General features: G+C 36.5%; 1 protein-coding gene across 2 annotated transcripts in view; it reads right to left on the reverse strand.

Annotated features, from left to right (window-relative positions):
* The window catches only part of Eif5b (eukaryotic translation initiation factor 5B), a 66,953-nt gene that overhangs the window by 13,373 nt on the left and 27,057 nt on the right, over positions 1–26,523 (reverse strand). The window contains exons 7-14 of one of the 2 annotated variants that reach the window (XM_013154281.3): positions 12,229–12,327; positions 11,550–11,636; positions 9,768–9,842; positions 6,737–7,023; positions 5,118–5,225; positions 4,827–4,937; positions 2,453–2,520; positions 1,209–1,350 (exon numbers count right to left, since the gene is read on the reverse strand). In XM_013154281.3, the coding sequence (XP_013009735.1) occupies positions 1,209–1,350; positions 2,453–2,520; positions 4,827–4,937; positions 5,118–5,225; positions 6,737–7,023; positions 9,768–9,842; positions 11,550–11,636; positions 12,229–12,327 (977 nt within the window). Of the gene's footprint in view, positions 1–1,208; positions 1,351–2,452; positions 2,521–4,826; positions 4,938–5,117; positions 5,226–6,736; positions 7,027–9,767; positions 9,843–11,549; positions 11,637–12,228; positions 12,328–26,523 lie in introns of both variants that reach the window. The other variant, XM_005004455.4, reaches the window with a different exon arrangement.

Consider the following 26,523-nt stretch of genomic DNA (forward strand, 5'->3'; position numbering starts at 1 on the left):
TCTTTCTGGGCCACTGTAACGTGGGCAGTCCTATGCCTCACCACACGCCCTGCCATGAAGCTCTGCCTCACCACAACCCCAATCACACAGCCAAGAGACCAGGAACAGAGAATGATGAAACTGAGTCCAAGTAAATTGTCCCTCCTTAGAAGCTGACAATCTCAAGGACTTCATTACTGCAAGGAAAAGCTAGCACAAAAAGGTGTGTTGGAGAAAAGTCTGCTGTGGTGTAATAAAAGGTATAAAAAGTGAACAGAAGATGAGACGGAGGAACAAAGTCAGGTTCATACTGTAAGGTGCCTAGAGTGTCACACAAAGACTGTGGATTGCAGTGACATACTTCTACTGGCACACTGTGATGTAACAAAACCAGAACTTTCCTCAGACTATTCCAGACTATTGAGGTGCAACCATCTTTACTGCCTAAAACTGAACCCAACTCAACTGCCTAAAACTGAAACCAACTCAACATCCAAGAGACCTTTCCTTGGTGACCCCTCCACACCACCATGCTGTCTGCCTGGCCATCCCTTCATGAATCAGAAACTCTGATGCTTCCTTCTTCTGTCCCCTCGATTTATCTCCAAGTTCTGCCAAATTGCTTCTACAGACACTTCCAAAATCAACCTTCCCCTCTGTCAAAATAGAGGGCTTAGGACCCCTCAGGGATGCCAGACCCTGTGCATGCTCGTCTGTTACATAAAGTACAACAAACTTAGTGTGAGATCTAACTTGCTGACTGCAGGACAGAAACACCTCACTGTAATACAAATCAGTGTTCCAATGAGCTGGGCAGGGCCAGGGGTAGGAAAGTGTTAAAAAAAGAAAAATCAGAAACAAAATTTACTTTTTAAAATCAAAATAATGAATCACAAGTGAAATAAACCAGACGGACATGTGTAAATACTGTATTGTCTCCCTAGTATGAGAAACTGAAAGAGTAAATATCCCAAAATGTACAATATATATTGTAAAGTGCAAAGAAGCTTCAAAAGGGAAGAGAAATTGGGATGGCAGAATGGAGAAAGGGAATATACATATGACAGTTATACCACTAATTTCCCTTAGTTCATTGAAAAGAAAGGTTTGTACTATTACTCTCTTATCTTGTTTTGAATTTTGTTAAAATTTAAAATTTTACCTTAAAATTTTTAAAAAACAATAATTAAACAGTATTTTCCCCAATTAATGTTTTGAGAAAGACTTACCTTATTAAGTGCGACAACGAAGGGACATTTTTTAGATTTGAGAAGGTTGATGGATTCAATTGTCTGGGGCTCCAAACCATGCATAATGTCAACAACTAAAATGGCAATATCACAAAGAGAGCTTCCTCTGTTTCTAAGGTTACTGTTGGAAAGATGGGAAAGTGTATAAAAAGAAAACCTAAAATCATTATTTTTCTCAATTTTAATTTCTAAAATCTAAATGAAAGCATCAGTAAGTCATCCTTTGGTATCCACAACACACTGGGCTCAGGACCCCTCGGGGGTGCCAAAATCAATGTATGTTCAACCATGTCCCTTACATGAAGTGCTGTCGTACCTGCATCCTAGGAACTTCGTATTATCTATCTCTAGAGTGCTTTCAGAGGCCAAGAATCCCTACTCAAACTCTAAAATCGGAAACTTTACAGTGCCAACATGATGCTCGGGATATTCAACCATGAAGTCTATGCAAATATTCCAACTCCAAACTCTGAAACACTTTTGGTCCCCAGCACTTAAAAAAGGGGTACTAGGGGGCTGGGGATTTAGCTCAGCGGCATAAGCACCTGCCTTGCAAGCAGGCGGTTGTGAGTTCGATCCCTGGTACTGATAAAAATGAAAAAGACAAAAAAGGGGGGGGGGGTACTCATTTTTTAATGCCTACATAATGTAAATGCTGTAATAGAGAACTGTTAACATTGTATTATTTACAGAATAACAAAAATGTTCTGTACACATTCAGTACAAATGCTATTTTTCAATCACTTTTTACCCATAGTTGTTTAATTCAGAAACAGAACCAGTGGATAAGGAAGAACAACTGTATATTATATACAATTTATATATTAAATTTCTGAAGTGCCATGAACCTTAACATGCACACACTCATCTGACAGACACAGACCCAACATCTGTTAAAATGAGTCAGTTCCAAAAGCTGCTCTAATATTTCTGCCAACTTTAATAATCTAGTTTTCTGGGCAAGATAACAATACAACATTCCTCTTGAAGGAGACGGACTAGATATGTATCAGACTTTGCTCCAATTTCCTCATTAAAAAGATGCTCAAAAATGCTCTTTCAAAGTAAAAAACAAGGTTCCAAGCAAGACACTAGCAAATCATTGATGCATGGAAGCAAAACTGTAGTTACCAGTACCTCAGATTTCAAATGACCACCCAAAGGTTAATGATACCGCTAAACTTTCAGACTTAACACAGTTCAAACACTGGCCTTGGTCTTACCTGAAAGACTCATGTCCAGGAGTATCGATAATAAGCATTCCTGGGATTCGTACATTCTCTCTATCAAACTAGAAAGAGTGGAGAAAATGCAGGGCATAAGGAAAGCAAAACAATGAAAGGTCCTTTAAATAATAATTCATCTTTCATGAAAACAAAAAAATCATTAATTCCTTTTCCAAGTAAGTGGTTTTAAAAGTCAGTGAGTCAAGCCACAAAGTATAACAGCTAGTATTTTCATCAATATCAAAAGACACTTTGCAGAAAAAAAAATGCTACATTCACTAAATCATAAAACTATGGTATTATCTATGTTTGAGTGTATTATTAAGTGTGTAAAAAATTTTCTTTCTGTATGTCTAGAAAGCTGAGACAAAAAGGTTGTCCCTCAGTATTTAAAAAATGTGTCATCCAATTTTAAAGCAATTCTAAACCACCAAAAATATACCTAATGTATATTTCAAGAAAATCAGCACACTGATCAAAAATGTTAAAGAACAGATGAATATGTGCTTTATTTTGATATGCCATAAACCTTTTGTTTTCTAGTCCGAAGCACTTAAACATGAATGAAACGTTTCAACAGACCTTGTTGCACGTACGCCATTTAGCCTGAAAGGTTATACATACAAACCAGTAAAGCTCACACACTCTTTAATCTCTGTTTACTTACATTTTTTCCCTAATCTTCAAATGATTTTTCAAAATTTTGCCCTGATTTATGTCTGATTTCAAATGTACGTTTCAAATCCTGATAGGTTTAAGCCAACATTCACTGAGTGCTTAACTGTTCTGTTGTTCCAGTTTGAATGCAATCACGTAAAGCTAATACCAAGAACCTTATTATAGGCCAAATAATCTTTCTCTTTAACTATATTTAAAAAATAACACAAAATCTTAAGTTTTAAGAACTGCTAAATAAGCTGATAAGAACTCTTTAATGACTGATACACAGAAATACTATTTGAATACAGTTTTAATTAGAAATGTAAAAACTTGTAATTTTTTAAGAATTCATAAAGATTCAAAACTACTTATTGCAAGAGAGTATCATATAACTGGAAAGTTTATCCAGAACAACCAACATCAAAATGTAAAATGATCATGCCTTAAAAGACATAAATCTATTTATGGTCAAACTTAACTTTGTTATGCAGGAAGAAACTTAACATTTAAAATACCTGAGAAAGAAAATGTGAACCAAAGATTTTATATGTAGTCAAGCGATGTTGCACTATCAAGGCCACAAAGTATTCAATATTCAAACACTAAACCACTGTATTCTCATAATCCTTTTTAAAAAGTCTATTAGAAAATGAACTTCATACAACTCAATCAAACAAAAACTGTTATCAATTCTTTTCACATGTAGAACAAAGATTAAATCAGGAGTAAAGTGAGACACTCACACATAGTAACCCCATTTTCACTTGCTCTATGATCACAGAACTTGGAGAATTATTTACAAGGCCCAGTTCCAGGTCTGAAGCAGTTTCTAATTGAGGAGCTAGGATACCCTATCATACCAGATAGCTCTGATGCAATTAAAAACAGGGTCTACCAGAACTGTATCAAAATGACCCAGGAATCAAACAGTGGGCAAAGATGGGGTTATCTCAGTACAATAATAACAAAACAGGTTGAGAGAGTAAGTCTATTTAACTCCACAAATCCATATAGAAAACAAACTGGTCACTATCTAGTTGAAAAACTGGTGCACAAAAGGCAAAGGATGAGGTATTCTGCCTTTTTCACACATAACTAACCCTGAGTAATCAAACAGTAAATTAGATAAAAGCTTCTCTATGGAAGATGGATGACAGAACTGGAATATGTTCTGAACTCCAGATACATTAAAGAGAGACATTTCTTAAAATTGCCTGTGGAGGAAAAAATGGGTTTTACATGACAAGGGCCATCTGGGAGGCTTCTGAGGTTAACTATCCAGGTTCTATTTCCTGACAGGGTGACTTCCACAGTGCTTCTAATTCAATGAATGATTCATTAAGTTTTACATTTTATTGTGTTACAGTTAATATCTGAAAATTAGAAGCCTCCAAACAAGTTAGAAAATATGACAGATAGAAAAAAAGAGGTACAAGAGTCTTCAAACATGGAGACCAACAGTATCTATGTTAAACCACAGAGGGAAATGATTGACTTTGGAATAGTGGTTGCCTCTGGCAGAAGGGGAAATAAAGTGACTATTTTTTGGAAAGATGTTAAGACAAAATAGGGCAAAACAGTTCAGAAGTTAATTCTGAATAGTGAGCACATGAGTCTGATTTACTCATTTCTATTCTTTTCCAATGTTTGAAATGTTTCATATCTTAATTGTTGTTAGAGATTAAAATAGATAACATACAATGTAACTTACATGCTTAATCATCTTAGTCTGCTCATTAATAGCTTCAAGGGGAACATTGGTGGCCCCGATTTGCTGTGTGATACCACCTGCTTCACCATCTTGGACATGTGTATGACGAAGCTAGGAGAAAACGGCAAATTTGGGTTGGTATTTTGATACAGAAAAAAATAAAAGCAAAAAAATTGGTTATTTATTGCAAAGAGAACTGCCTATAATATGCTATGGATTTTTAAAGCCTTTTAAAATCACCATACATTTGTTTTCAAAATTGTAACAATGTACACAATATTTTCTTCTTACCTTATCTAGAATTTTTGTCTTCCCTGTGTCAACATGGCCTAGCACACAAATAATAGGGGCTCTTAGCTTTTCTGTATTTACATTTTTACTATGTTCAAGTCGCCGTTTCTAGATATGAAAAGAAAAAAATCACAAAGGTAAATACTGAGTGAGGGGAAGTGGATGAAAAATGATCAACACATCATACATATGTACCACTCTTCCAAAACAAATGTAAATTTCATTTGTTCCAAACATGTAATAATAAAAACATTAAATATTACCCCAAATCCTCTCATTTTTTTTTTTTATATTTCCCTTGGCACGAGAATGATCAATCTACATCCAAGTCCTTTACAACCCAAAGCTCCTTGCAGCATATCTGGATGAGGAGGAACCTGTTAGAACAGACTTCAGAGCAGCATGGCTAACGGTGATTAGTAATGGTGTAAAGTCTCATGTGCAATGTTCTCATCACTTCTGTACACAGCTGATATTAAATGTAATAAACAGTGAGAGCCTGTCTCAAAAATAAGGGACTAGAGTTGTAGGTCAGGGTAAAGGTCCTAGGTTCAACCACGAGTACCACAAAAAAAGATAAAAAGACACAAAGTATAACTTCTTCCATCATCCCACTTCATAGATTTGTTAAAGAGTTCTGTGTTTTTTTTAAACTAACTGAAAGGCTGGGGATTAGCTCAGCGGCATAAGTGCCTGCCTTCCAAGCGTATGGTTGTGAGTTTGATCCCGGGTACCGATTTAAAAAAAAAAAAAAAACTAACTTCCAAGTGTATGGTTGTGAGTTTGATCCCGGGTACCGATTTAAAAAAAAAAAAAAAAACTAACTGAAGATAATTTTTAGATATATTCCTTTTTCTTTCATGAAACAATGTTATTGGCCTCTTAGCTATAAACATGAGCTCTGTGGAGATACAATTTACACACCAAGACTGGCCTATTTTAAGCATATAATGCTATGATATTTTACCAATGTACAGAGCTGTGTGATCGTCACCACTACCAACCTTAGAATATTTCCATAAACCTGAAAGATTCCTTGTCCCCATTTGCAGTCACTTCCCATTTCCAGACTAGACAATTATTAATCCATTTTGTCTCTACCTATTTGTCTTTCTGGAAATTCCATATGAAAGCAATCATACAGAATGTGATCTTCTGTGTTTTGGCTTCTTTCCCTCAACCTGTTTCTGAGGCTCATTTATATCATAGAAAGTGTCAGTATTTTGGTTCTTTAATGATCACGTGGCAGTTCCCTGTATACAGACAGATTAAGCACTCCTAACCCAAAACTCCGAAGTGCCATAATTTTGAGTACCAGTCAGACTCCCCCATGACCTATAGCAGGCAAGCCAAGTGCTCTACCACTGAGTTATATCCCCAGCCCAAAGTTCTCTGTTCTGTTGAGACAGGGCTCCTGCTATGTTGCCCATGCTGGTTTTTGACCTCATGGTGATCCTCCTGCTTCAGGTTCCTGGGTAGCTGGGATTACCGGTGCATGCTACCAAGCCCAACCTTGAGAATGTGTCTTTAAAAATGCTGCTCAAAGCCTTTAATTGTACAGTACAATGATCATAGAGGAGTGGGGAGGAAAGGAGTAACGAGAAAGCGAAAATAAATACCTCAATTCTCCGTTTTGCTTTGTCATAAGCCTGTTCTTCTTTAGTTCGATCATCATCAGAGTCACACTCAGAATCTGAGCTAATTTCTTTACTTTGCTTTGTATCTGTTTTCCCTGAATCTTTCTCATCTGACATCTTTTCATCATCCTCATCACCGTCACTGGCTTCACTCTCTCCTTCTTCTTCCTCCTCTTCCTCACTCTCGTCTTCATCTTCCTCTTCTTCCTCTTCCTCCTCCTCTTCGGGATTTTCTTTTACTTCTTTTACTTCTATATGAACTGTGTTGCCTTCTTTGGGAGACAAATAACATTTTAAATCAAATGAATTAACATTACAGAGTTGCATTAAGATAACAGAGACTGTAAGAGAAAATACTACTGAATGAAACGCACTATTAGCAACATTATATTTTCATGCATCACACATACCAAGTATTTGTCTGTGTGCTACAGTGAAAACTGCTATGTAACAGTAAAAACTTCAGACAGTAATGCATACTAAAGTTAATAAAACAGAAAAGCATCAGGAGGACAGATGCCAAGGGAGGATAGAAACACAGGAAGCTAAGTCCAAAGCTTAGCTCTGTTTTTTTTTTTTGTCTTTTTCATTTTTATCAGTACCAGGGATCGAACTCACGACTGCCTGCTTGCAAGGCAGGCACTTATGCCGCTGAGCTAAATCCCCAGCCCTGCTTAGCTCTGTTTCCTGCTGCTTGTTCTGGAGGTGGCAGCTGAAAGCTAAGCTGCCTCAATGCCTCAAGACAGCACTGGAGCCCAGCCCTACTATAGGCTGGGGGGTGGGGGGCACGCATTGGTTAAACCCCGCCCTGGGGAACAAATGCTGAAGCACTACGCTCCAGGAGGAAGAATGAGGATGAAATAAACAAGACTTTCCTGTTACTCCAGACCACCCTTAGATCCTCAGTGTAAATGCAGGATAAAATGGCTCCATACTGCTGTTTTACTCAAGATTCCTGGTGTAAGTAAATGTTAAATATTTCTAATCCAAAATCTCAAAGTCTGAAACTTTTAATTCCATTTCATAAAAATGTTACATGCACCAAAGTATTAAAAATATTGCATAAAATAACCTTCAGGGTATGTGTATCAGGTATATTTAAAATATTAATAGAGTTCATCTTTGGACTTCAGTCCATTCCCAAGTAGCTCATGTAATCCAAATATTCCCAAATCTAAAGTAATCCAAAATCCAAAACATTTTGATCCTAAGCATTTGCTCTAAAGATAATATAATCCTTTGTTTCAAGTTATTTCTATGGTTTTACAAGTAAAATAAGAGCATAATACATAAAAGTAACAAGATATATGAAAGAAAAATTTACATGAAAAAATCAGTATGTAAGACAACCAGAGTTTCTATATATGTAAGTTTGGAAACTAAAATTCTAAAATGACTATGCTTCTACTACTCAGGAAATGGAATTAAAAATCAACAATCCAAAAGATGGTTACAAAAGGAAAAAGAAACAACAAAACAGAACTAAAATGAAAAACAACATCAATGTATTTCATTAATTATGTCACATGTTAAATGCAACAGGTTATAAGAACCCTAAGTAAGATAAAATGCTGACAAACTAACTGGGGTTGCTAGATTTTGAATGTGGAATCCTCTTCACGATTCAGGCTAAGACACACTGTGGCATTAACTGGCAGGCAGGGTCTTCTGAGAAGTGACCAATGCTTTTATAATGGAAGTCTCAAAAAGGGCTCACCCTTTAGAACTTCTTTCCTTTGAACAGAGCGCTCATCTGCTCTGGGGACGCAAGGAAAGCAATGTCCTAGATGCAGAACACAGACCTTCAGGGACACCAATGTCAGTGCCTTTATCTTTGGACTCCCAGTTTCCACAACTGTAAGAAATTACTGCTTCCTATAAATCACCCAAACTGTGGTATTTTGTTATAGTGGCATAAGTGGAATAAAATAATGCTGTTTAAGGATATAGAAAAAATAATAAAGATAGAAAAGTCACATAAATCAATTGGCATAGCTGTGTATCAGATACAGAAGACTTCTAAGGAAACAGGAGTTGTCTGAAAAAAGTAGCAATTATAAAAGACTCAGTTCATCAGAAAGGTCCATTTGTGTTCACCTAACAACAATAAAAATGCATAAAGCAAAAATTAGCAGAATTTAGGGAAAAGCTTCTAGAACCACAGTGACTTCTGTAACACAATGGTCTCAGTAATAGAGGAAAACAGCCTCCAGAAAAAAAGCCCAAAGCAGAGTAAAAGACTTGAAATTAAATACAGAAAAGGACAGCCACCAAACCAATGCAGACTATAAATGCTTTCTAGTCATATATGCAACACAACTAACAACTTGCTACATTGCAAACCAGATAACAGAATTCAAAGGATAGAATCTTGCATATTTTCTGATTACCTACTTTTGTAAATTAAGAAATATACTGAATAAACCATAGGTGAAAGTTATTATGTCAAAATAAAAATTTGCAAATAACAACATATGGAAGCTTGTAGAATGTGATGAAAGCCAAGCTTAAAGAAAACTCAGCTTTAAAAGTAAGGGTGATGTCAAGTAGGGGAGCCTAAAACACAAGTAGCCAAATACAGCTCTCAAGAAGATAAAAAAAAAAAAAAACCAAAAAACTAAGAAATTAAACCAAAAAATAAGAGATTTTCATAATAAATGAAAGTAGTGACAATAAAACATCTCTTATTCATAGTAAACAGGAATTATACTATTCATCTTTTCATTAAACTTTAAGTGAACAGACTTCAGTAGGTCAGCTTTAGTAACAACCCTATTTATAACATCCTTAGTCTGGAAAATGCATTCTAAACCCACGGATACAATGCTCAAATGACACCCTAAAAATCTAGTCATTTGGATGTAGGAATCACAGCAATGGAGAAAGCAAGACTGGTCCCCATCCTCAGGCAATCCCTCTGTCCTCAGAAGAAAGGGACCAGCTAGCCACACACTCTGAAATGTGTGTGTCTAACAACCACCAGGTTGTCAATGAGTTCTCATGAGTCATTCACCTTTTTCTCTATCCTCATCACTGGCCATGGCTTCCCAATCGTCCAGTCCACCATCCTCACTTTCTTCTTCTTCTTCTGTAAATAAAGGTTTTCATTTAAGACACAAAAATCATTTAGAAATATAAAGCTACTTTAAGAGAAAGATAGAAAATTATGACATAAAAAAGAAGTTTCAATTATGCTTTATTTTGTAATTTTTTCAATACAGATAACACATTACAGCTTACCGTTACTAAATGCTTTACCGTCTCCTACTATACTTTCAATATATCAAACTAAACCTAGATTTCATAGTTGAAATTAAAATAGTAGAATCCAAGGCCAGATGTGGTGGCACACTCCTGTAATCCCAGCATTCGGGAGGCTGAGGGAGGCGGATTATTGCAAATTCAAGACCAGTCTGGACTACAAAGTGAGCCCTAGGCCAGCCTGAACCAAATAGCAATCCAGACACTGAAATGTTTCTTTAGATCTTGGAAACAGTATATGAGTACACTGGTTCTTGAAGACAAAAGTTCATATCTATCTTCTTTTTCAATCTTCAATTCACTTTATACACAGAATTTGTTACTTATTCTTCTTTAACCTTTTCTGATATGTATCCAAATGTTAAATTCCAAAGCTAGATATAAAACTATCAGTGTATCTCCTGTCCAAAACAGCAAAAGAATGCCATGTTTATAAATCCCCAAGTAGACAGGAAGCTAAGACTATGATTTGCATATTAATGATTATAATTCCCTTTTAACAATGGACTTTTACTGAAGTCCAACCAAGCAAAACCACTACTAATAAAGGAAAACAGTATCAAGGTACTGCTTGCCTATAATAATTATTTACCAATAATTCGGGGTAAGTAATTTTAAGGAGGAAGTTGAAACTCAAAAAACAGGTACCCAAACACTCATCCTATTGATTCTTTCTGACCTATAGTAGTGGACTGCTATTAAGATCAACCTGAATTTCTCTAATTTTGCCATGAAGGCCAAGCAGAGCTCAGCAAAATGATCTCATTCACTTGGAATAGGAGAGGCCAAGAAAGAAAAGGAACTATCACCATGTACCTGTGTGTCAGTCTTGATGTTCTCTAAGGCTGTTTCTCAGTCCTGATCTGTCTTTAAACACTAGAGATTCTCTTGAAAAAAACACATTTAGCTAGCCGTTCTCTTCAGTCTTCTGAATTTTGACATTTAACTTGGAAAGAAAAAAAAGCCAGACTTTCTACAATGCCTCCCCACCAAATAAATAATTGAATCTTTTTACTAATTTAGCAAATGGAAGCTGACTTCTTATGGAAGTTTTAAAATGCACATTTTGGCCAGGTGTGGTGGTACACACCTATAATCCCAGTACTCCAGAGGCTGAGGCAAGACGATGATAGTTCAAGGCCAGCCTACACTACAAAGCAAGGTGCTGTCTCAGAAAAAAAATAAAACAATGAAAAAAATGCACATTTTTATGGCTTTTAAAATCTTCTAATTAAAGATGTTCCCAAAAGATTAAGAACTTCAGCCCTTCTTTGGATTTCTAACCTATAAACCTGTAACCCAAAACTTTCTAATCTCTCCATGAAGATTTACTGACTACTGATAAGAACAAAACTGATTTAAGTGCCACTTGGATGTTTTCTCAAAGTGGAAATAAAAAGAACCCGTTATGAACTACTAGGTAATGGGCCATCTAGCCAGACATTTATCTGGCTCCAAGTTACTAATGACTAAGATAACTTACGATACACCAACAGTGCTTAATAGGAAGGAACAAACTGGCGAAGGTACTGGCCTGGGTCAACAGGAGGGGGTGTTCCTTCTTTCTCTGGTATACCTCGCTCCACATCAACAGTGGCACTTAACTCCACTGCCTCGGACACTGAAAGAGGCACAGAAACAACGCTAATGACATCTCTGTCACACACATCTCTGTTAAGATATTCTATTCAGTACACGATAGAAATCTGTACTAAGAACCTATTTTCTAATAAGTTTTAAAATGTTTATGCCATATGTTGTAAAGAAAACTTTATAGAACATAAAACCACACAAGATTGTAAAACAAAAACTAATAGTTTTGCTTTTCAGAGTTAACAACAGTCATTCATAGATTAGAACCCAAATTTTTCAAGGTAAATTATTTTCCATTTGTCTCTCATTTGAATCAGATGAGAATGACAACCATAATAAGAAAACAAAGTATAGGATAGGGAATAAATTTCAAAATGCAATTCTAGGGCTAGGGATGTAGCTCAATGGTAAAACACATGATTTGCATTTGTGAGGCCCTGGGTTCAACACATGCGTACGTACACACACACACACACACACAACCGTACACACAAGTGCATACACACAAGTGTACGGGATTCTGATTTGTTGATTATTTTTAAAAAGATAGTCTACTTTTACAGTTATAGGGAAAAGCTAAGTAAAATAGTTTCTAAGCCACTGGCACCTTATATACAAACCTTCTTTATTTTCTAGCTGCTGTGGTGTTTTTTTCTTCTTTTTGTCTTCATAAATTGGCCTTTTCTTTGGCAAAGAGTCTTTTGATGGCACTTCAACACCTAAAGGATAATAAAAGGAAAACTTAGGTTAAACTATTTGCATGTCACCTGAGAAACAGTATTTAACAGGTAACATTTTACTTACCTCAGAGACCCATACCATAAAATAGGACATTCATACAAAAATCTTTATCTTTTTATATAATAAAGTGTTACAAGATTTATATGAAAGTTTCAACAAATGCCTGGAGTTATGAAATAACCAGTATACTGAAGGCTCAGAACAGTTACATCCCTGTGCCAGCCATGGAGTCAACATTCCTTGAATCCATAGTCCCTCATACACCAGTGATCTGTTCACCACCCTTGAAGATCCTAAAATGTCAGACAAACGGGCTCTGTCATTGAAACAGATGTGAGGGCTGTCCCATCTGCGGTGTCTCAGCACCACCTTCCATCTTATCCTTGAGTACCAAACCACAGTAAGGATAGCCTGTCTTCCCATTCACAGGCTGAGGGATCTGAGAGGCTTACAATCTGGGGTTATATGGATAACAATATGAACATTTTTATGTAAGCTTCTCCATAAGCATTTCTCTAATGTAAGTACTTTATGAAGGGAATGAGACCTACAGTAAATACGTACTTAATTTTATATGAAACTGCAGTTGTCTGCCTAAGTGGTCTTCCCATTTGATAAAGACAGGGTTTTACTTCTTAGGTATATGTTCAGGTATGTAGCACCACTTCACTGCTGTCTTAAATTCCCTTAACAACCAGTAATGTTTAGCGTTTTTTCCACATGTTTTTATGGTTCTTGGTAAAAATGACCATTTCAATCTTTTGCCTGCTTTTACATGGATTTTGTATTATTGAATTTTGAGGTATCTTTATTGTGTGTGTGTGTGTGTATATATAATTGGAATACACTTTGAATTCTCTTACTGGTGTGTTTTGAGAAAAAAGTTTTAACACATTTACAAAAGAACTGTAATTTATGTCTTGCCACTGTGAGGCTTGAACCACTGGTGGTATATGCTTGACTCATCCATCGGGTGGCTTTTTATTAACTTCATTTGAAAAAGACTGATGAAAGTGATCATATCCACTTGTGATGAGACAATCACACAGGTATTACCTGTGGTTCAAGCCAGTAGGCAATGTGTTAAGGAGACTTTCAAATTTCTCCCTTTTATGATACTTCAAACTGAAGCTACATACCAGGCTTTTCGTGACCCTGGTGCTTCTGACTCCCACTGTGCTGGGAGTACAGCCCTGTGCTATTGTGCCTGGTTCCTTTTATATCTAAGCACTCTTTCCTAATACAATGCCATGAAGACTTTGTTCCATGTTTTCCTCTAAAAACTTTAGAGTACATTGAGATCTAAGATCCATTTTGAATTAGTCTACATATGATGGAGATAAAACAAAATGGGGGATTTTGTTTGGTTGGTTTTTTACATTACTTATGTTCAATCATTCCAGTTCCAGATGTTACAGAAACTACACATATTTACACATATTTTATCCAATGAATTATCTTTCACTTGTTATGGGGGAAAAAAAAACCAAACTTACCATCTATGGACTCTGTGTTCCACTCATCCATTAGGCTATCTTTTGCTATCTAACTTTAGATAAATCTTGCAATCAGATATAGTAAATCTTCTGTATTTCCTTAGTCTTTTCAAGCACATTTGTTTATACATATCTACAAAACAACCCTTTGTGATTTTGATGGGGACTGTAACGAATGTATGGATTGGTTTGGGAGAAGGGATCTTAAAAATTTTGAATCTCAGTCTATGAATCAGTGTCTCTCCATTAATATTGCTCTTTATTATTTATTGTTGGTATTTTCATTTTCAGCAAATATTATCTTACAAATATTAGATTTCTATTTCTTTGTTCTAAGTTGCTATTGTAAATGTTACTATTTAAAATTATTTTTGGCTGGATGTGATGATGTATATCTGTAATCACAGTACTTGAAAGACTGAGGCAGGAAGATTGCCACAAATTCAAGGCTACCCTGAGCTACACAGTGACTTCAAGGTCAGCCTGAAATACAACACAAAGCCTTGTCTCAAAAAAACAAACAAAATTATTTTCAGTTGTTGACTGCTAACGGAAAGAAATACAACTGATGTGAGCATCTGGTCTGGTATCTACAACCTTGTTAATCTTAGTTTCTTAAAAAAGTCTTCTCAGGGACGACGTAGTTTCCTGAGATTTTCTATACCAGCTAGGTATACAGCTCAGTGGCAAAGCACCTGCTTGGCAAGGCAAGATCCTGAGTTCAATTCCCAACGCGCACACACACGCACATACAAACACAAAAAGAGATTTTCTATATAACAATCATCACCTGGGAATAGAGCACTTTTCTGCTCTCCAATCTGTAAACCATTTATTATTTATTTATTTATTTAGCTTAACTGTACAAGTCAGGACATTTCAGCACAATGTAGAATGAGGATGATGAAAGTAGTCATCCTGCCTAAATTATATTAAAATTTAACATTTGGTCTTTTACCACAAGATATAATTGTACTTTTGTTGTAAATATCGTTTTTATCAGGGTAAGAAAGCTCACAGAATTGGTTGTAAACATTTATCATGTATTGGATGAATTTTGTCAATTGATTTTTCTGCATTTATTGATATAATCCTATAATTTTTTTCTTTAATACAGTAAAATACAACTACTGATTTCCAGATACTGAATCCTCCTTGTACTCCCAAGATAACACTCACTTGATCATGGTAACTCTACATAAATATTCACAGTTCACCCCAAAAATGTTAGGTATACCCACTTCAGCAGTTTGCCACACTACCAAATAGCTGGATTCTGTACATAAATGATGGGTCTCTGTATATACAGTGTACCTTGGTTCACAAACTTGATTCTTCCCACAATGCTGGTCCCAAACCAAGATGGACGAGAACCGAATCAAATTCAATGGTTAGGTTCAATAATGACCTCATCGGGAAATTTGATTTAATTCTCCTCCAGTTTGGAATGAGACTAGAATCATGGAGAGAATTGAGTTTGTGAACCAAAATAGACAGACACACACACACACAAGAGAGAGAGAGAGAGAGAGAGAGAGAGAGAGAGACAGAGAGAGAGACAGAGACAGAGACAGAGACAGAGACAGAAACAGAGATTCTACACTTCAGGAAAAGAAAAATTTGTATAAATATTTTAATACTAAATTTACTGAGATAACATGAGATTAACACAATTAACTTGGGCCTCTACAATTACAAGAGGTGCTCAAAATGGCTCATTATTTTCCAGATATTTATTTTCTTCTCCTGAAGTGTATATATACATTTTGGGGCAGATTCTGTGTATATACATCTGGAATCAAAACACTAAAATTTTGTTGATTTTCTGCACTAAAGTTCATGAGGAATTCTGGTCTGTATATTTCCTCTTCTGAAATGTCTTCTTCCCTATACAGTAACAACATTAACGCTCAAATAGAGTACTTCTGAAAGATGTCTATATAAGTAGTCCCATTTCCTCCTTGAATATTTGTTGGAATTCCCTGATGAAATCATGGAGGCTTAGAGTTTTCCTTCTTGGATATTAACTTAGATAAAAATTTAATAGCTATGGATATAGTTTAAATTAAATACAGATTTTTTAAATAGAGATAAGGCTATTCTGGCTACATCTGACAGAAAGTTTAGGTACTCTGAATTGTTCTAAAAAATCTAAGATTTGAATAGCAACATTTTATCATTTTAACAACTGTAATAATACTCCCCCTCTTCACTCTGACACTGAGTTCTTTTTCCTTTAGTCATTCTAGTGTTTCATCAATTTTATAAAATTATTTCAAATAACTAGGTCTTAGTTTCACTGATGCTCTATTACCTTTGTTTTCTACTACATTACTTTTTGAATTTTATTATTTCTTTCCTGTGGCTTACTTTGCTCCTTCAGATTAAAATAGAAGCTTGCCTCCTAAAGTCTTTCTTTTTTTTTTTTTTTTAACTAAAATGTGTATTACTATAAGCCCTTCTGGTGGGTTTTTTTGTTTGGGTTTTTTGTTTTTGTTTTTGTTTTGTTTTGTTGGTACTAGGGATCAAACTCATGACCTCATGCTTGCCAGGCAGGAACTTATGCTGGCTAAAAATCCCTGGCTTAATGTGTGTATTATTATAAACTTCCCTCTATGCACTGTGTCATCTGCATCCCACAAATCTAGAGATATTTTTATTCAATCCAAAATGCTTTCTAATTTCCAATCATACTTTCTCTTTAACTCATGGGTTAATCAGAAGTATACTAATTAACTTTCAAATATTTATTGACTGTCTTCAGATCGGGAATTTAACATGAATCTGTCTGAAAAAAATTTTTAAAGAACTGGGGGCATAGCTCACTGCAAAGGCCCTGGGTTCAATCCTTAGGAGAAGGAAAAAAAAAGTCTACCATGGTGAATGTTTGATACAAGCTTTAGGTTGGGTAAATGTAGAATACACACACAGGTTCATAATTTTGAAAAACTGATTTTTTTACTGTTAAGTAAAATACCTTTTTCTAAGATATACATCAGATTAGTGTAACACCTCCAGCCTTCTTTTGATTGTTAGCACTGTATATGTCTAGCCTCCTAATTATACCATTCTGTTTAAAAGTGGATTTCTTAAGCTCACACACAGTTGACTCTTGTTTACAAATAATCTGCCTTTAGTATGCTCAGACTAGTCATATGGCAGGGTTTATGCCTATCACGGATCTACCTCCCTTTCCCTTTTTTCCCCCCTCCTTCCTCCCACTGGGGATTCCCAAAGTCTTTACACAGAATCATACTTTCAGCCCTTCTTACTTTGAGGCAGGACCTCATTCAGCTGCTAAATTGCCAGGTTTCTAACAGGATCCTTCTACCTTGGTCTCCCATAATTTTGGGGAATTATACCCACACACCACCAAGTCTAGCTACTATTTGATTTCTATTTATTCTATCTGTGTTCTACTCCTCTTTCTTTAGAATTACTTAATATTTTTATTATTTAACTTATTTACTGATTTTTGCTTATGTATAAAATGGTTGTTGCAGAGATTAGAATAGCTTTCCATACTATACACAGAACTAATATTTTACCAGGCAGATCAGCCACTCAAAACTCCTAAGTCTTTTTTTTTTTGTCTTTTTCATTTTTATCGGTACCAGGGATCGAACTCATAACCGCCTGCTTGCAAGGCAGGTGCTTATGCCACTGAGCAAAATCCCCGGCCCCAAACAATTTTTTTTTTGTCTTTTTTTCCTTTTTATCAGTACCTGGGATCAAACTCACGACTGCCTGCTTGCAAGGCAGGCGAAAACTCCTAAGTCTTGGTACTACTAGTTTACATCACAGCCTGGGTCTGTTTCAAGTGTATACAGCTCCCCAGTGAGCCTGGGAGTTTTACCAATTCCTATACAAAACTGTGAGACTTTCTCTAACTGTTGATTGCCACAATTTCCCTTACACATTGTGGCTCCCCTGGACTCCCTTCTGGTCCCTCCAGCCATAAATGTAAGGCTCTCTGACACTTTCATGTCCTGAGACTGTTGAGAAGCTCTATCCAGGGATGCAAAAAGAGACAAGGCCAAAGCAGAAAGAGACAAGGTAAAAGCCAATGGGGAGTTCACACATCAGGGTCTCCTCTGGCTGGTGCACCATACTAATGCTATAAACAATGCTTACACAACAATGCCCTCAATTCAAAGGGAACAAAATAATTTAAACATTTACAAACGAAAGGATGGAAATTCTGGAACTCTTTCTCCTCCTCCCTAAACAGACACAGAAATCTCTACTATCATTATACAGTCCAAAAATTGAGGCCAGTAAGTGACTGAAACAGAATATGAAAGTAGAAACATAGAATTAAGACATAGTTTTAAAAAGATTAACTTCAATGTTTAACTTATCTTTTCTTTCAGTACCACTAATTTACAAATAAATTCCTTACTAGTACAGCAAAATTTGCTAGCATTTATTTCCTAATCATAGTTATGATTAATGAACTGTGTTTTGCCTGGCAAACATAAATTAGGGCTAAAGTGACAAGACACATGCCTACCAGCAGATAAATAGCATCAAGTAATATCTCCTGCTCATTTCAGAATAATGTGATAACTGACCTCTATCTAACAAGAGATTTTGGTCTTTAAAAGATACGGTGAAACATGACACAAGTAAAATGTTTAATTTGCAATTAAGTTTTAAAAAATAAGTTTCAACTGTGTGGTAGGCAGAAAAACGACCATCCCCCCCAAAGATGTCCAGGTCCTTGTCCCTACAGCATATGAGTGTGTCAGCTAATACAGCAAAAAAGCCTTGAAAGTGTGATGTAAGGGTAAGGACTCCATGATGTGGAAATTACCCTGGGTTAAGTAGTTCAGTGACAGAGTGCTTGCTATCATGGCAAGGCCCTGGTTTCTATGCTTTGATGAATATCCTTCTAGACTCCTTTCTGTAAAGATAAACATTTAGAGATATATAAATTATTTTATATAAATGAAATCAGACTGACACTGCAAAAAAAAAAGGGAAAATTACCCGGGGTTATCCAGGCACTGATAGGTCCAAGCTAATCACACAGTTCCCTAAGAATAGGGAGCCTTTCTTTGAGTACACTCTAGTGTCAGAGGAAAACAGGACTATAAAAGAATGGCCAGAGTAATGTAACACCACTGAGTCTGCAGATGAAGGAGGAAAGTTATGAGCTATGAATGTGTGTAATCTTTCAAAGCTGGAAAAGACAAGGGAACATATTCTTACCCCAAAACCACTGGGGGGGCGGGGCGCGGGGCGGAGGCAAGCAGTCCTGCCGGGTATCTTATGTAGCCCAGTAAGATCTGGTCACAGTTCTAATCTACAGAACCATAAGGTAATAAATGTAATTTTAAACTACAGCACTAAATTTGTGGTAATTTATCATAGCACCACTAGAATACTAATACAAAAGTAAAACAGAAGTTTTCATTACTATAAAACAGTAACTTTTGTTCCCTTTGCCAGCTTAATAAAACAGTTCAAAACATATGTAAGAATAAAATAACTTACTCAGATGAAAACTTGAAAGTAAGCAGTGCTGTGTTTTTGTGCTCAGTACAGTATTCATGGTTCTTACCCTGCTTTAAATATGTATTTTAATATTTTCTGCTAAATGGAATAAACAAATACTCAAATAAGATATGACAAGGAGGCCAGGGATTTAGCTCAGTGGCTCAAGCACTTGCCTGATAAGCGTGAGGTCGTGAGTTCGATCCCTGGTACCAAAAAAAAAAAAAAAAAAAAAAACCACACATCACACAGTTGGGTTGGATAGTCCTCAAAAAACTAGGATTAGAGGTCTTATTCACCCAGGTATTCCCCTTATGGATATTCTTCCCAAAAGAATTAAAAACATCACACCACAGCAATATATGTGTACTCATGCTTATAGCAGCACGATTTCTAACAGCCAGATCTTGCAAACACTCTAATATACCCATCCACTGAGGAATGGATAAAAAAGCTGTGGTGTTTTTATACAGTGGCGTACTACTCAGCCATCAAGAAAGAGAGAATGGAGAGTTTTATAGATAAATGGCTGCAATTTGAGATCATTAGTGAAATAAGACACATGTGAAAATCGCATTCTTATTAGTGTAAGAAGCTGAAAAAAACAACATATGTATATGAAAAAAGTAGTTAAAAGATAGTTATACTAGTGATTTCTCTGAGTTCACTGAAGAGAAAGATTCGTGTTGTTCAGAGATGGAATGCAGATGTCTTGTGCTCTGGGTAAATGATTTGGGGTTGACAGTGTGCAATGTATATACCATTGTTGCCTATTTATTGACGTGTTTTGAAATTTTGTTGCATTGTTTTCTTCTTTCTACTTGAAATAAAATGGATTTGGAAAAAATAAAAATGGGGGAAAAAAGATAAGAGAGTAAGCCAGAGTCAAGTGCCACTTGCAAGTATCACTAATTCTGAGGGAAATACATCTTTATTTGGTCAATAGTTAATGATAAATGGCAGCAAAAGTACAGAGCTACAGCTGAAATGGTTTTATAGTGCAGCCTTCTCCTTTGTTCCCATAACAGGCAACCCCTTACGCCACCTGTCACAGCCTTTCACCACAGACAGAAGTTTATAATGAAAACAACTGTAGGAATTGCATAGCATGAACCCCACCCCCATAACGAACGCTGACTGTAGCACCCTGCAAATGCTAGGCAAGTGCTCTACCATTGAGCTGCATTCCCAGTCTTTACCACAGAATTGTGAATGAAGTCAGTAAAGAATAGTGACAAAAAGTATGGACTTGAAAATGTGTACTATATAAATATATATGTGATAGTGAGGCTGGCCAAAATTGCAAGAAGATATCTTTAACTCTGGTTAGAGAAGCATATTAACAACTTTCTACCACCTGGAACCACTGGTGGTATACACATGACTATCATATCAGGTAGCTTGTACCACCCACCCTATGGGGCACCACGTACCACTCAATGTGGACAGACATGCATGTACCATTAGTGGTTCAAAGTGATCTGGCAACAAGACAAACAAATTACAGCCCCATCATGAAAATGTTAAACCAAAGTTGGGATTAAGCCAGGGACGAATGCAGATCATCAGGTTGACTAGAATTTTCCCTGCCTTAGAAGCCTACACCTTCCAAGTCAAGACAGATGTCTAACAAGAAACTAGAGGCTAAATATATAGTTCACGTTGTCCATGACCTTGTAGCAATCTTCCTGCCTCAGCCTCCTGAGTGGTAGGATTACAGGAGTGTACCATCATGCCCTACTGGACTTTTATTAAAGAAAAATGGGGAATCATTATGATGCCAAACATCTACACTACAAATAAAAGAAAGAGATAAGGGTCAGAGATGCCACTAGAGAAACCATTTCTTTCACCTATGTTCTAAAGACAGATACTAAGATCATTTTAAACTAGAACTTTCACCTATTACCCTAACCACTTGTCTGCTCCTCAGGAGCATTTCAGAGACAAAGGAACCATCCCTGCTTGTCCCATCCCAATTTCTTCATGAGTACTTTTAGCCTTTCACATAATTACCAGTCCTATTTGATGTTTGGGTCTAATAATTCAAATTTATTCTCTCATTTCATTTAAAAAAAAAAAAACTAGTTTCTTGATGAATAAACATTTCTGAAATCTAAGTGCTGGGCTGGGAATTTAGCTTAGCGGCACAAGCGCCTGCCTGCCATGCAAGCACAAGGTCATCAGTTTGATCCCTGATACCTAAAAAAAAAGGTGTTGAAATCTAAGTGCTATATTTCCCCACACTTCCTCCTCCTAATCAAACACACAATGTATAATAAAGACTTAGACCAATTTAAAAGTCACCCTAGGAGGCTGTTTAAGCACTGAGTCACTGTTTCTTCATCTACACCTCAAGAATGAAGTGTCTTTTGAGGATTTTTTCTTAATGAAGAAAAAGCATACAATGTCAAAGGCTTATTACAGCATCAGTTATATATATCAAGTACACAATAAAAAGCCGCTATTATTGTAATTGCAAGCCCCAACATGATCACAATAAACATCTGTGGAATACAAGAGGGACACGAAATCAAGAGATAAACCACTACATTCTTCTCAGTGGAGGAAAGAGACTATTTTAAATTGTCTACCTATCGAAAATATCAATTACATGCCCAAACTGTGATCACCAAACTCTACAGGGAACCCAGGCTCCCCATGTAAACAGTAATATCAGATGTAATGTAGAGGTATAAGGTGGAGCTGGGATACTCGATTCAGTCAGAAAGCAAAGAAGAGGTCAAAGACACTGTGATTAGGTATATAAAAGTCACAGGAAACAACCCAACTGTCCTCCCACTGGCCAAAGATGGTACAACTTTAGTATTAAAAAAAGGGGAGGGATGGAGAACATGGTAGATAGATAACAGCAGCTATGGAGGCTCTCTCAGATAGCCAGCTTAGAATCCAGGAATGATGCAGTGTGAGGAGTCCTAAGCAAGGGGAGATATACCCTGCCGACCCAGGAACAAACTAAGCTGAGAGAAACCAACCGGAAATGCAATCCCGCTGCTATAACGGGAACAGATAAAATCTCAGCCCAGAAGCTGGAACCCATGCCTCTGGAAACTGTGATCTGAATTTCCTGCTGCTGGTGCTGCGTCTGAATCGGCATGGCAGGGACAGAACACGAAGCGAACAGAGTTGAAAGCAGGACTGGCAGGGACCCTTCCATAGACTAGAAGGCTCCAACAGAGGACATTCTGGGACCAAGCAGATTAGCCGGAATAGGACGCTGCAGTGACTTTAGTCGCATATTCCCCTCTCAAGCAAGATTGGTGGGGAGCGCTTGGCCTGGGTGATGCTGTGGACTAAGACCCAGTAGGCTAGCCCAAACCAGGTCCCAGTGCCTGGCAGTGTACCCTAGCAGTGAAGTCTTTAGTAGGTTGGCCTGGAGGGGTGGGCCCAGCAGAGGCTGCCCAGGTCTGTGTCTCCCTAGTACACTGCAGTGGGCGGGAACACCTAGCCAGCACAATTCAAACAAACTGTAACCGACAAAGAAAGAAACTGGGCCTCCTATATACACTTGTATGGAAGGAACAAAAAGTATGGGAAGACGGAACAACAAGAAAGAGTCCTCAGTCCCCAATCCTGAGAACCTGATCCAGGAAAGGTAAATGCAAAGGAGAATGAGGACAGAAAACATGCAATATCAGACACGGCACCAATAGACATAAAGCGCTATCTCCAGAGCCTCATAGACAAGTTCAAAAGTGAAGCATTTAACGAAGTAAAGCAAGATATAAGTAGAATAGTTAGAGAAATGCTAAGCACCACCCAAGAAAAAACAGATGGTGGAATGGAAGAACAGAAAAAAAGGGGAGAATTGTTTGATGGAGAAAATAGAGAAAACATAGAATATGTGAAGCAGGTTCAAAGAGATTACCAGGAAACTAAAAACTCTATTGAAAGCTGGCATAACAGCTTGAAAGAAACTGAGGAGGACGACAGATTTGTAATGTGAGAGCATGAAATGAAAAACTTCTTAAAAATAACAAGGAAACAGCAATAATACAAAGGCTAGAAGATGTTAAGAGGATCTATAACTTCAGAATTAAGAATGTAAAAGAAGAAGTGGAGACACAAACAAATGAACTACAAAGGCTATTCACAGAAATAATCCAGGAGAATTTCCCTCATTTAGCAAAAGGTAAAGATACTCAGATATATGAGGCCTACAGGACCCCAGCCACCTACAACCCAAACAGAACTACACCCAGGCATATAATAATCAAAATTCCAGAAATCCAATATAAGAACAGAATATTAAAAGCCATCAGAGACAAGAAACAGATCACTTACAAGGGAACACCTATCAGAATTACAGCAGACTTCTCGGCACAAACCATCAAATCACAAAAAGCGTGGGGCGAAATAATTCAAGCTTTGAAAGATAATAACCTCCAGCCAAGACTGAAATATCCTGCACAACTGTCCCTAGAAATTGATGGAAAAACAAGGTGCTTTCAGGATAAAGAGGAACTAGGGGAATTTGCAACCACCAACTCAACTCTACAATACTACAGGATATACTAAAAAAGAAAAATTCCAAGATTCCAGAAACAGTGGCAGAGAGGCCACAATGAATGGAGCAGAAAGCAAAATGAAGACAAACTGACAACTAATGACAGAAAAAGAGCTCAACAGAAATGAGACAGAGAAGGTTTGATAGTAGGAACAGCTATTTTGGAGAAAACAAGACATCATAATAGCTAGTGCTGATTTAGCATCATCTTGTTTTGAAGTCCTATCAAGCTTTTGTTCTTCTGTTTACATCGGTCTTAAAATGTTGTATCTTATTGGATTTTATTATATGTGATAATATAAACAAAAACTTTTATAGACAAGGAGATTATACAGAAACCATTGTTTATTTTGTTAGTTGATTCTGAATACCCTGTAATATTGTCATTCTCTTGAATGGTTTTACATTGTCTTGATATGTTTGATGCTACAGTATACGAAGTTATAATCAAAGATTTCAAGGAAAGAGACACTATGGTAACTACTTTTTATGTCGGGATATCTTGTGGTGAAACACTATTTTGCTTAAATGGTTATGTTTTGACCTGTGCTGTTTTGTTATGTCCTCTTTATCTCAATCTCCTATCAGTTGTCTTTCTCTGATTTTTAATCCCCCTCTTCATTTTCATTCTTATTGTATGTTTGTGACATATAATGTATGCATTCATTGAGGTTATTAGGTTCCTGTGCATGGCATATCTTAGTTCTTCTTACTTACCTTTCCTTTCTCTCTTTCCCCTCGCCTTTGGTCTCCTGATGCCTCCCTATTTGCATTTACTTTTTTATTTTTATCTTTTTAATTAAGGAAAAAATAAAAAATAGTAGGATATATTATAGTAACCCACTTTGATTTCCTATTAACTTGATTTGAAATCCTGTATTGCTCTCACCATCTTGTTTTGACTGATTTTCCTCTATTCTGTTTTGCTTGATAGTACCAAGTTCGAGAGTATAGGCAACAACTATGAAGACAGTAAGATTCATTATTACACCCATTCTGGTTTGACTATTATCTTCTTTTGAAGTCTTGTAATGTCTCCAATGTTTTGGTTTTATTGGTTTTGTTCTTTACTGTTTTGTTCAATTTTATTATAACCGATGATAGAGGCAATTCTTTTTAAGATAGCAAGAGGAATTACGGTAACCATTGTTGATCACCTTGTATTTTGTTTTTACATTATGTATTACGTCCATCCTTTTGATTTGACTGACTCTGTTTTGTTATATCACATTTGGTTTTATTCTCTTCAAAAAAAAAGTAATAAGAACTGTGGGAGTAATAAAACCCAAAATATGTAATTGTCATTGTACAAAAGAGAGTAAAAAAAAGTGCTCTAAAGGCATAACTGCATGTATATTTAAGTGTATCAGATAGATAACCATATTACTGAGTTTTGTTGGATCATTGAACAGAACTGCTTGCAGTCTCACTGTCTGTCCACTTTATATGCTTTAATTTTGTAACTTGAACAACTATTTCTAAGATGACAATATGTAATCTATTAACTAGTGATTTCCTACTGTTTTTAGGAATCAGAAATTCTATATAACTTGTACCCTTTTTGTTTTTTTTTCTTTTTCTCCTTAAATAAAACTTTTTAAAAAAGGGGGGGAGAGATAGATCCCATGCAAATAGGGAGGCATCAGGAGACCAAAGGCGAGGGGAAAGAGAGAAAGGAAAGGTAAGTAAGAAGAACTAAGATATGCCATGCACAGGAACCTAATAACCTCAATGAATGCATACATTATATGTCACAAACGTACAATAAGAATGAAAATGAAGAGGGGGATTAAAAGTCAGAGAAAGACAACTGATAGGAAGGGGAAGAGGATTTTTAAAACATGAGCTTTACTATGCACATGTGCCTATTCCCAAGAAGTATGCAAGCTTTATGTATTGCAAATACGTACTAAGAAAATAATTTTTAAAATACATCTAAGGTATCTAAGGCACAATGTGTTCAAGAGACAAAAAACACATCAACTACATCAAACTCCATTAAATTAAAATAATACCCATACAACAAAAACTCACAACTAAGCCAAATGAAACAATAAAACCGTTACAACAAAAGTCAGTAGGGAGCTGGCAGTAGTGGTGCATGCCTACAATTCAAGCATTCCGTGAGGCAGAGACAGAAGAAGCGTTAAGTTCAAGCCCACTAAGAGAATTCACAAAACCCTATCTCAAAATAACAAGTAAAAAGGGGATGGGGATACAGCTCAGTGCAAAGGTCCTCAGTACAATCCTCAGCATCAAAAAGAAAAAAAAACAAAAAAGGCAAGTCAACAGGGAACTTTTATAGCAGAGAATGTTGCCAAGCCATTGTTCAACGTTAACATTACTAGAAGTCAGAGAACTAAATTATGTCTGCTGGCATGAGCACTGCTACGAGGCAGTGGCTGCAGGATCTGAGAAGTTACACGGGATAGAAAATAAATATATTCACCAATACCAGGAGAATGTAATTAAGCAAGTTCAAAATACAAGAAATTCTAAATTATCCAGTACTGTCAATAAATAAATGGTATGCCAAAATGGAGGGTGGATGAGAGACAAACATATCAACCAAATGCAGTCTGTAGATTTCCCCTGCATCCAGATTTGAATTAATGCTAAGTAACATATGAAAGACAAAGGCCAAATATTGA

This window comes from Cavia porcellus, unplaced genomic scaffold (assembly GCF_034190915.1).
Source record: "Cavia porcellus strain 051 isolate PalLab524CR breed Dunkin Hartley unplaced genomic scaffold, mCavPor4.1 scaffold_18, whole genome shotgun sequence".
Classification (NCBI taxonomy): domain Eukaryota; kingdom Metazoa; phylum Chordata; class Mammalia; order Rodentia; family Caviidae; genus Cavia; species Cavia porcellus.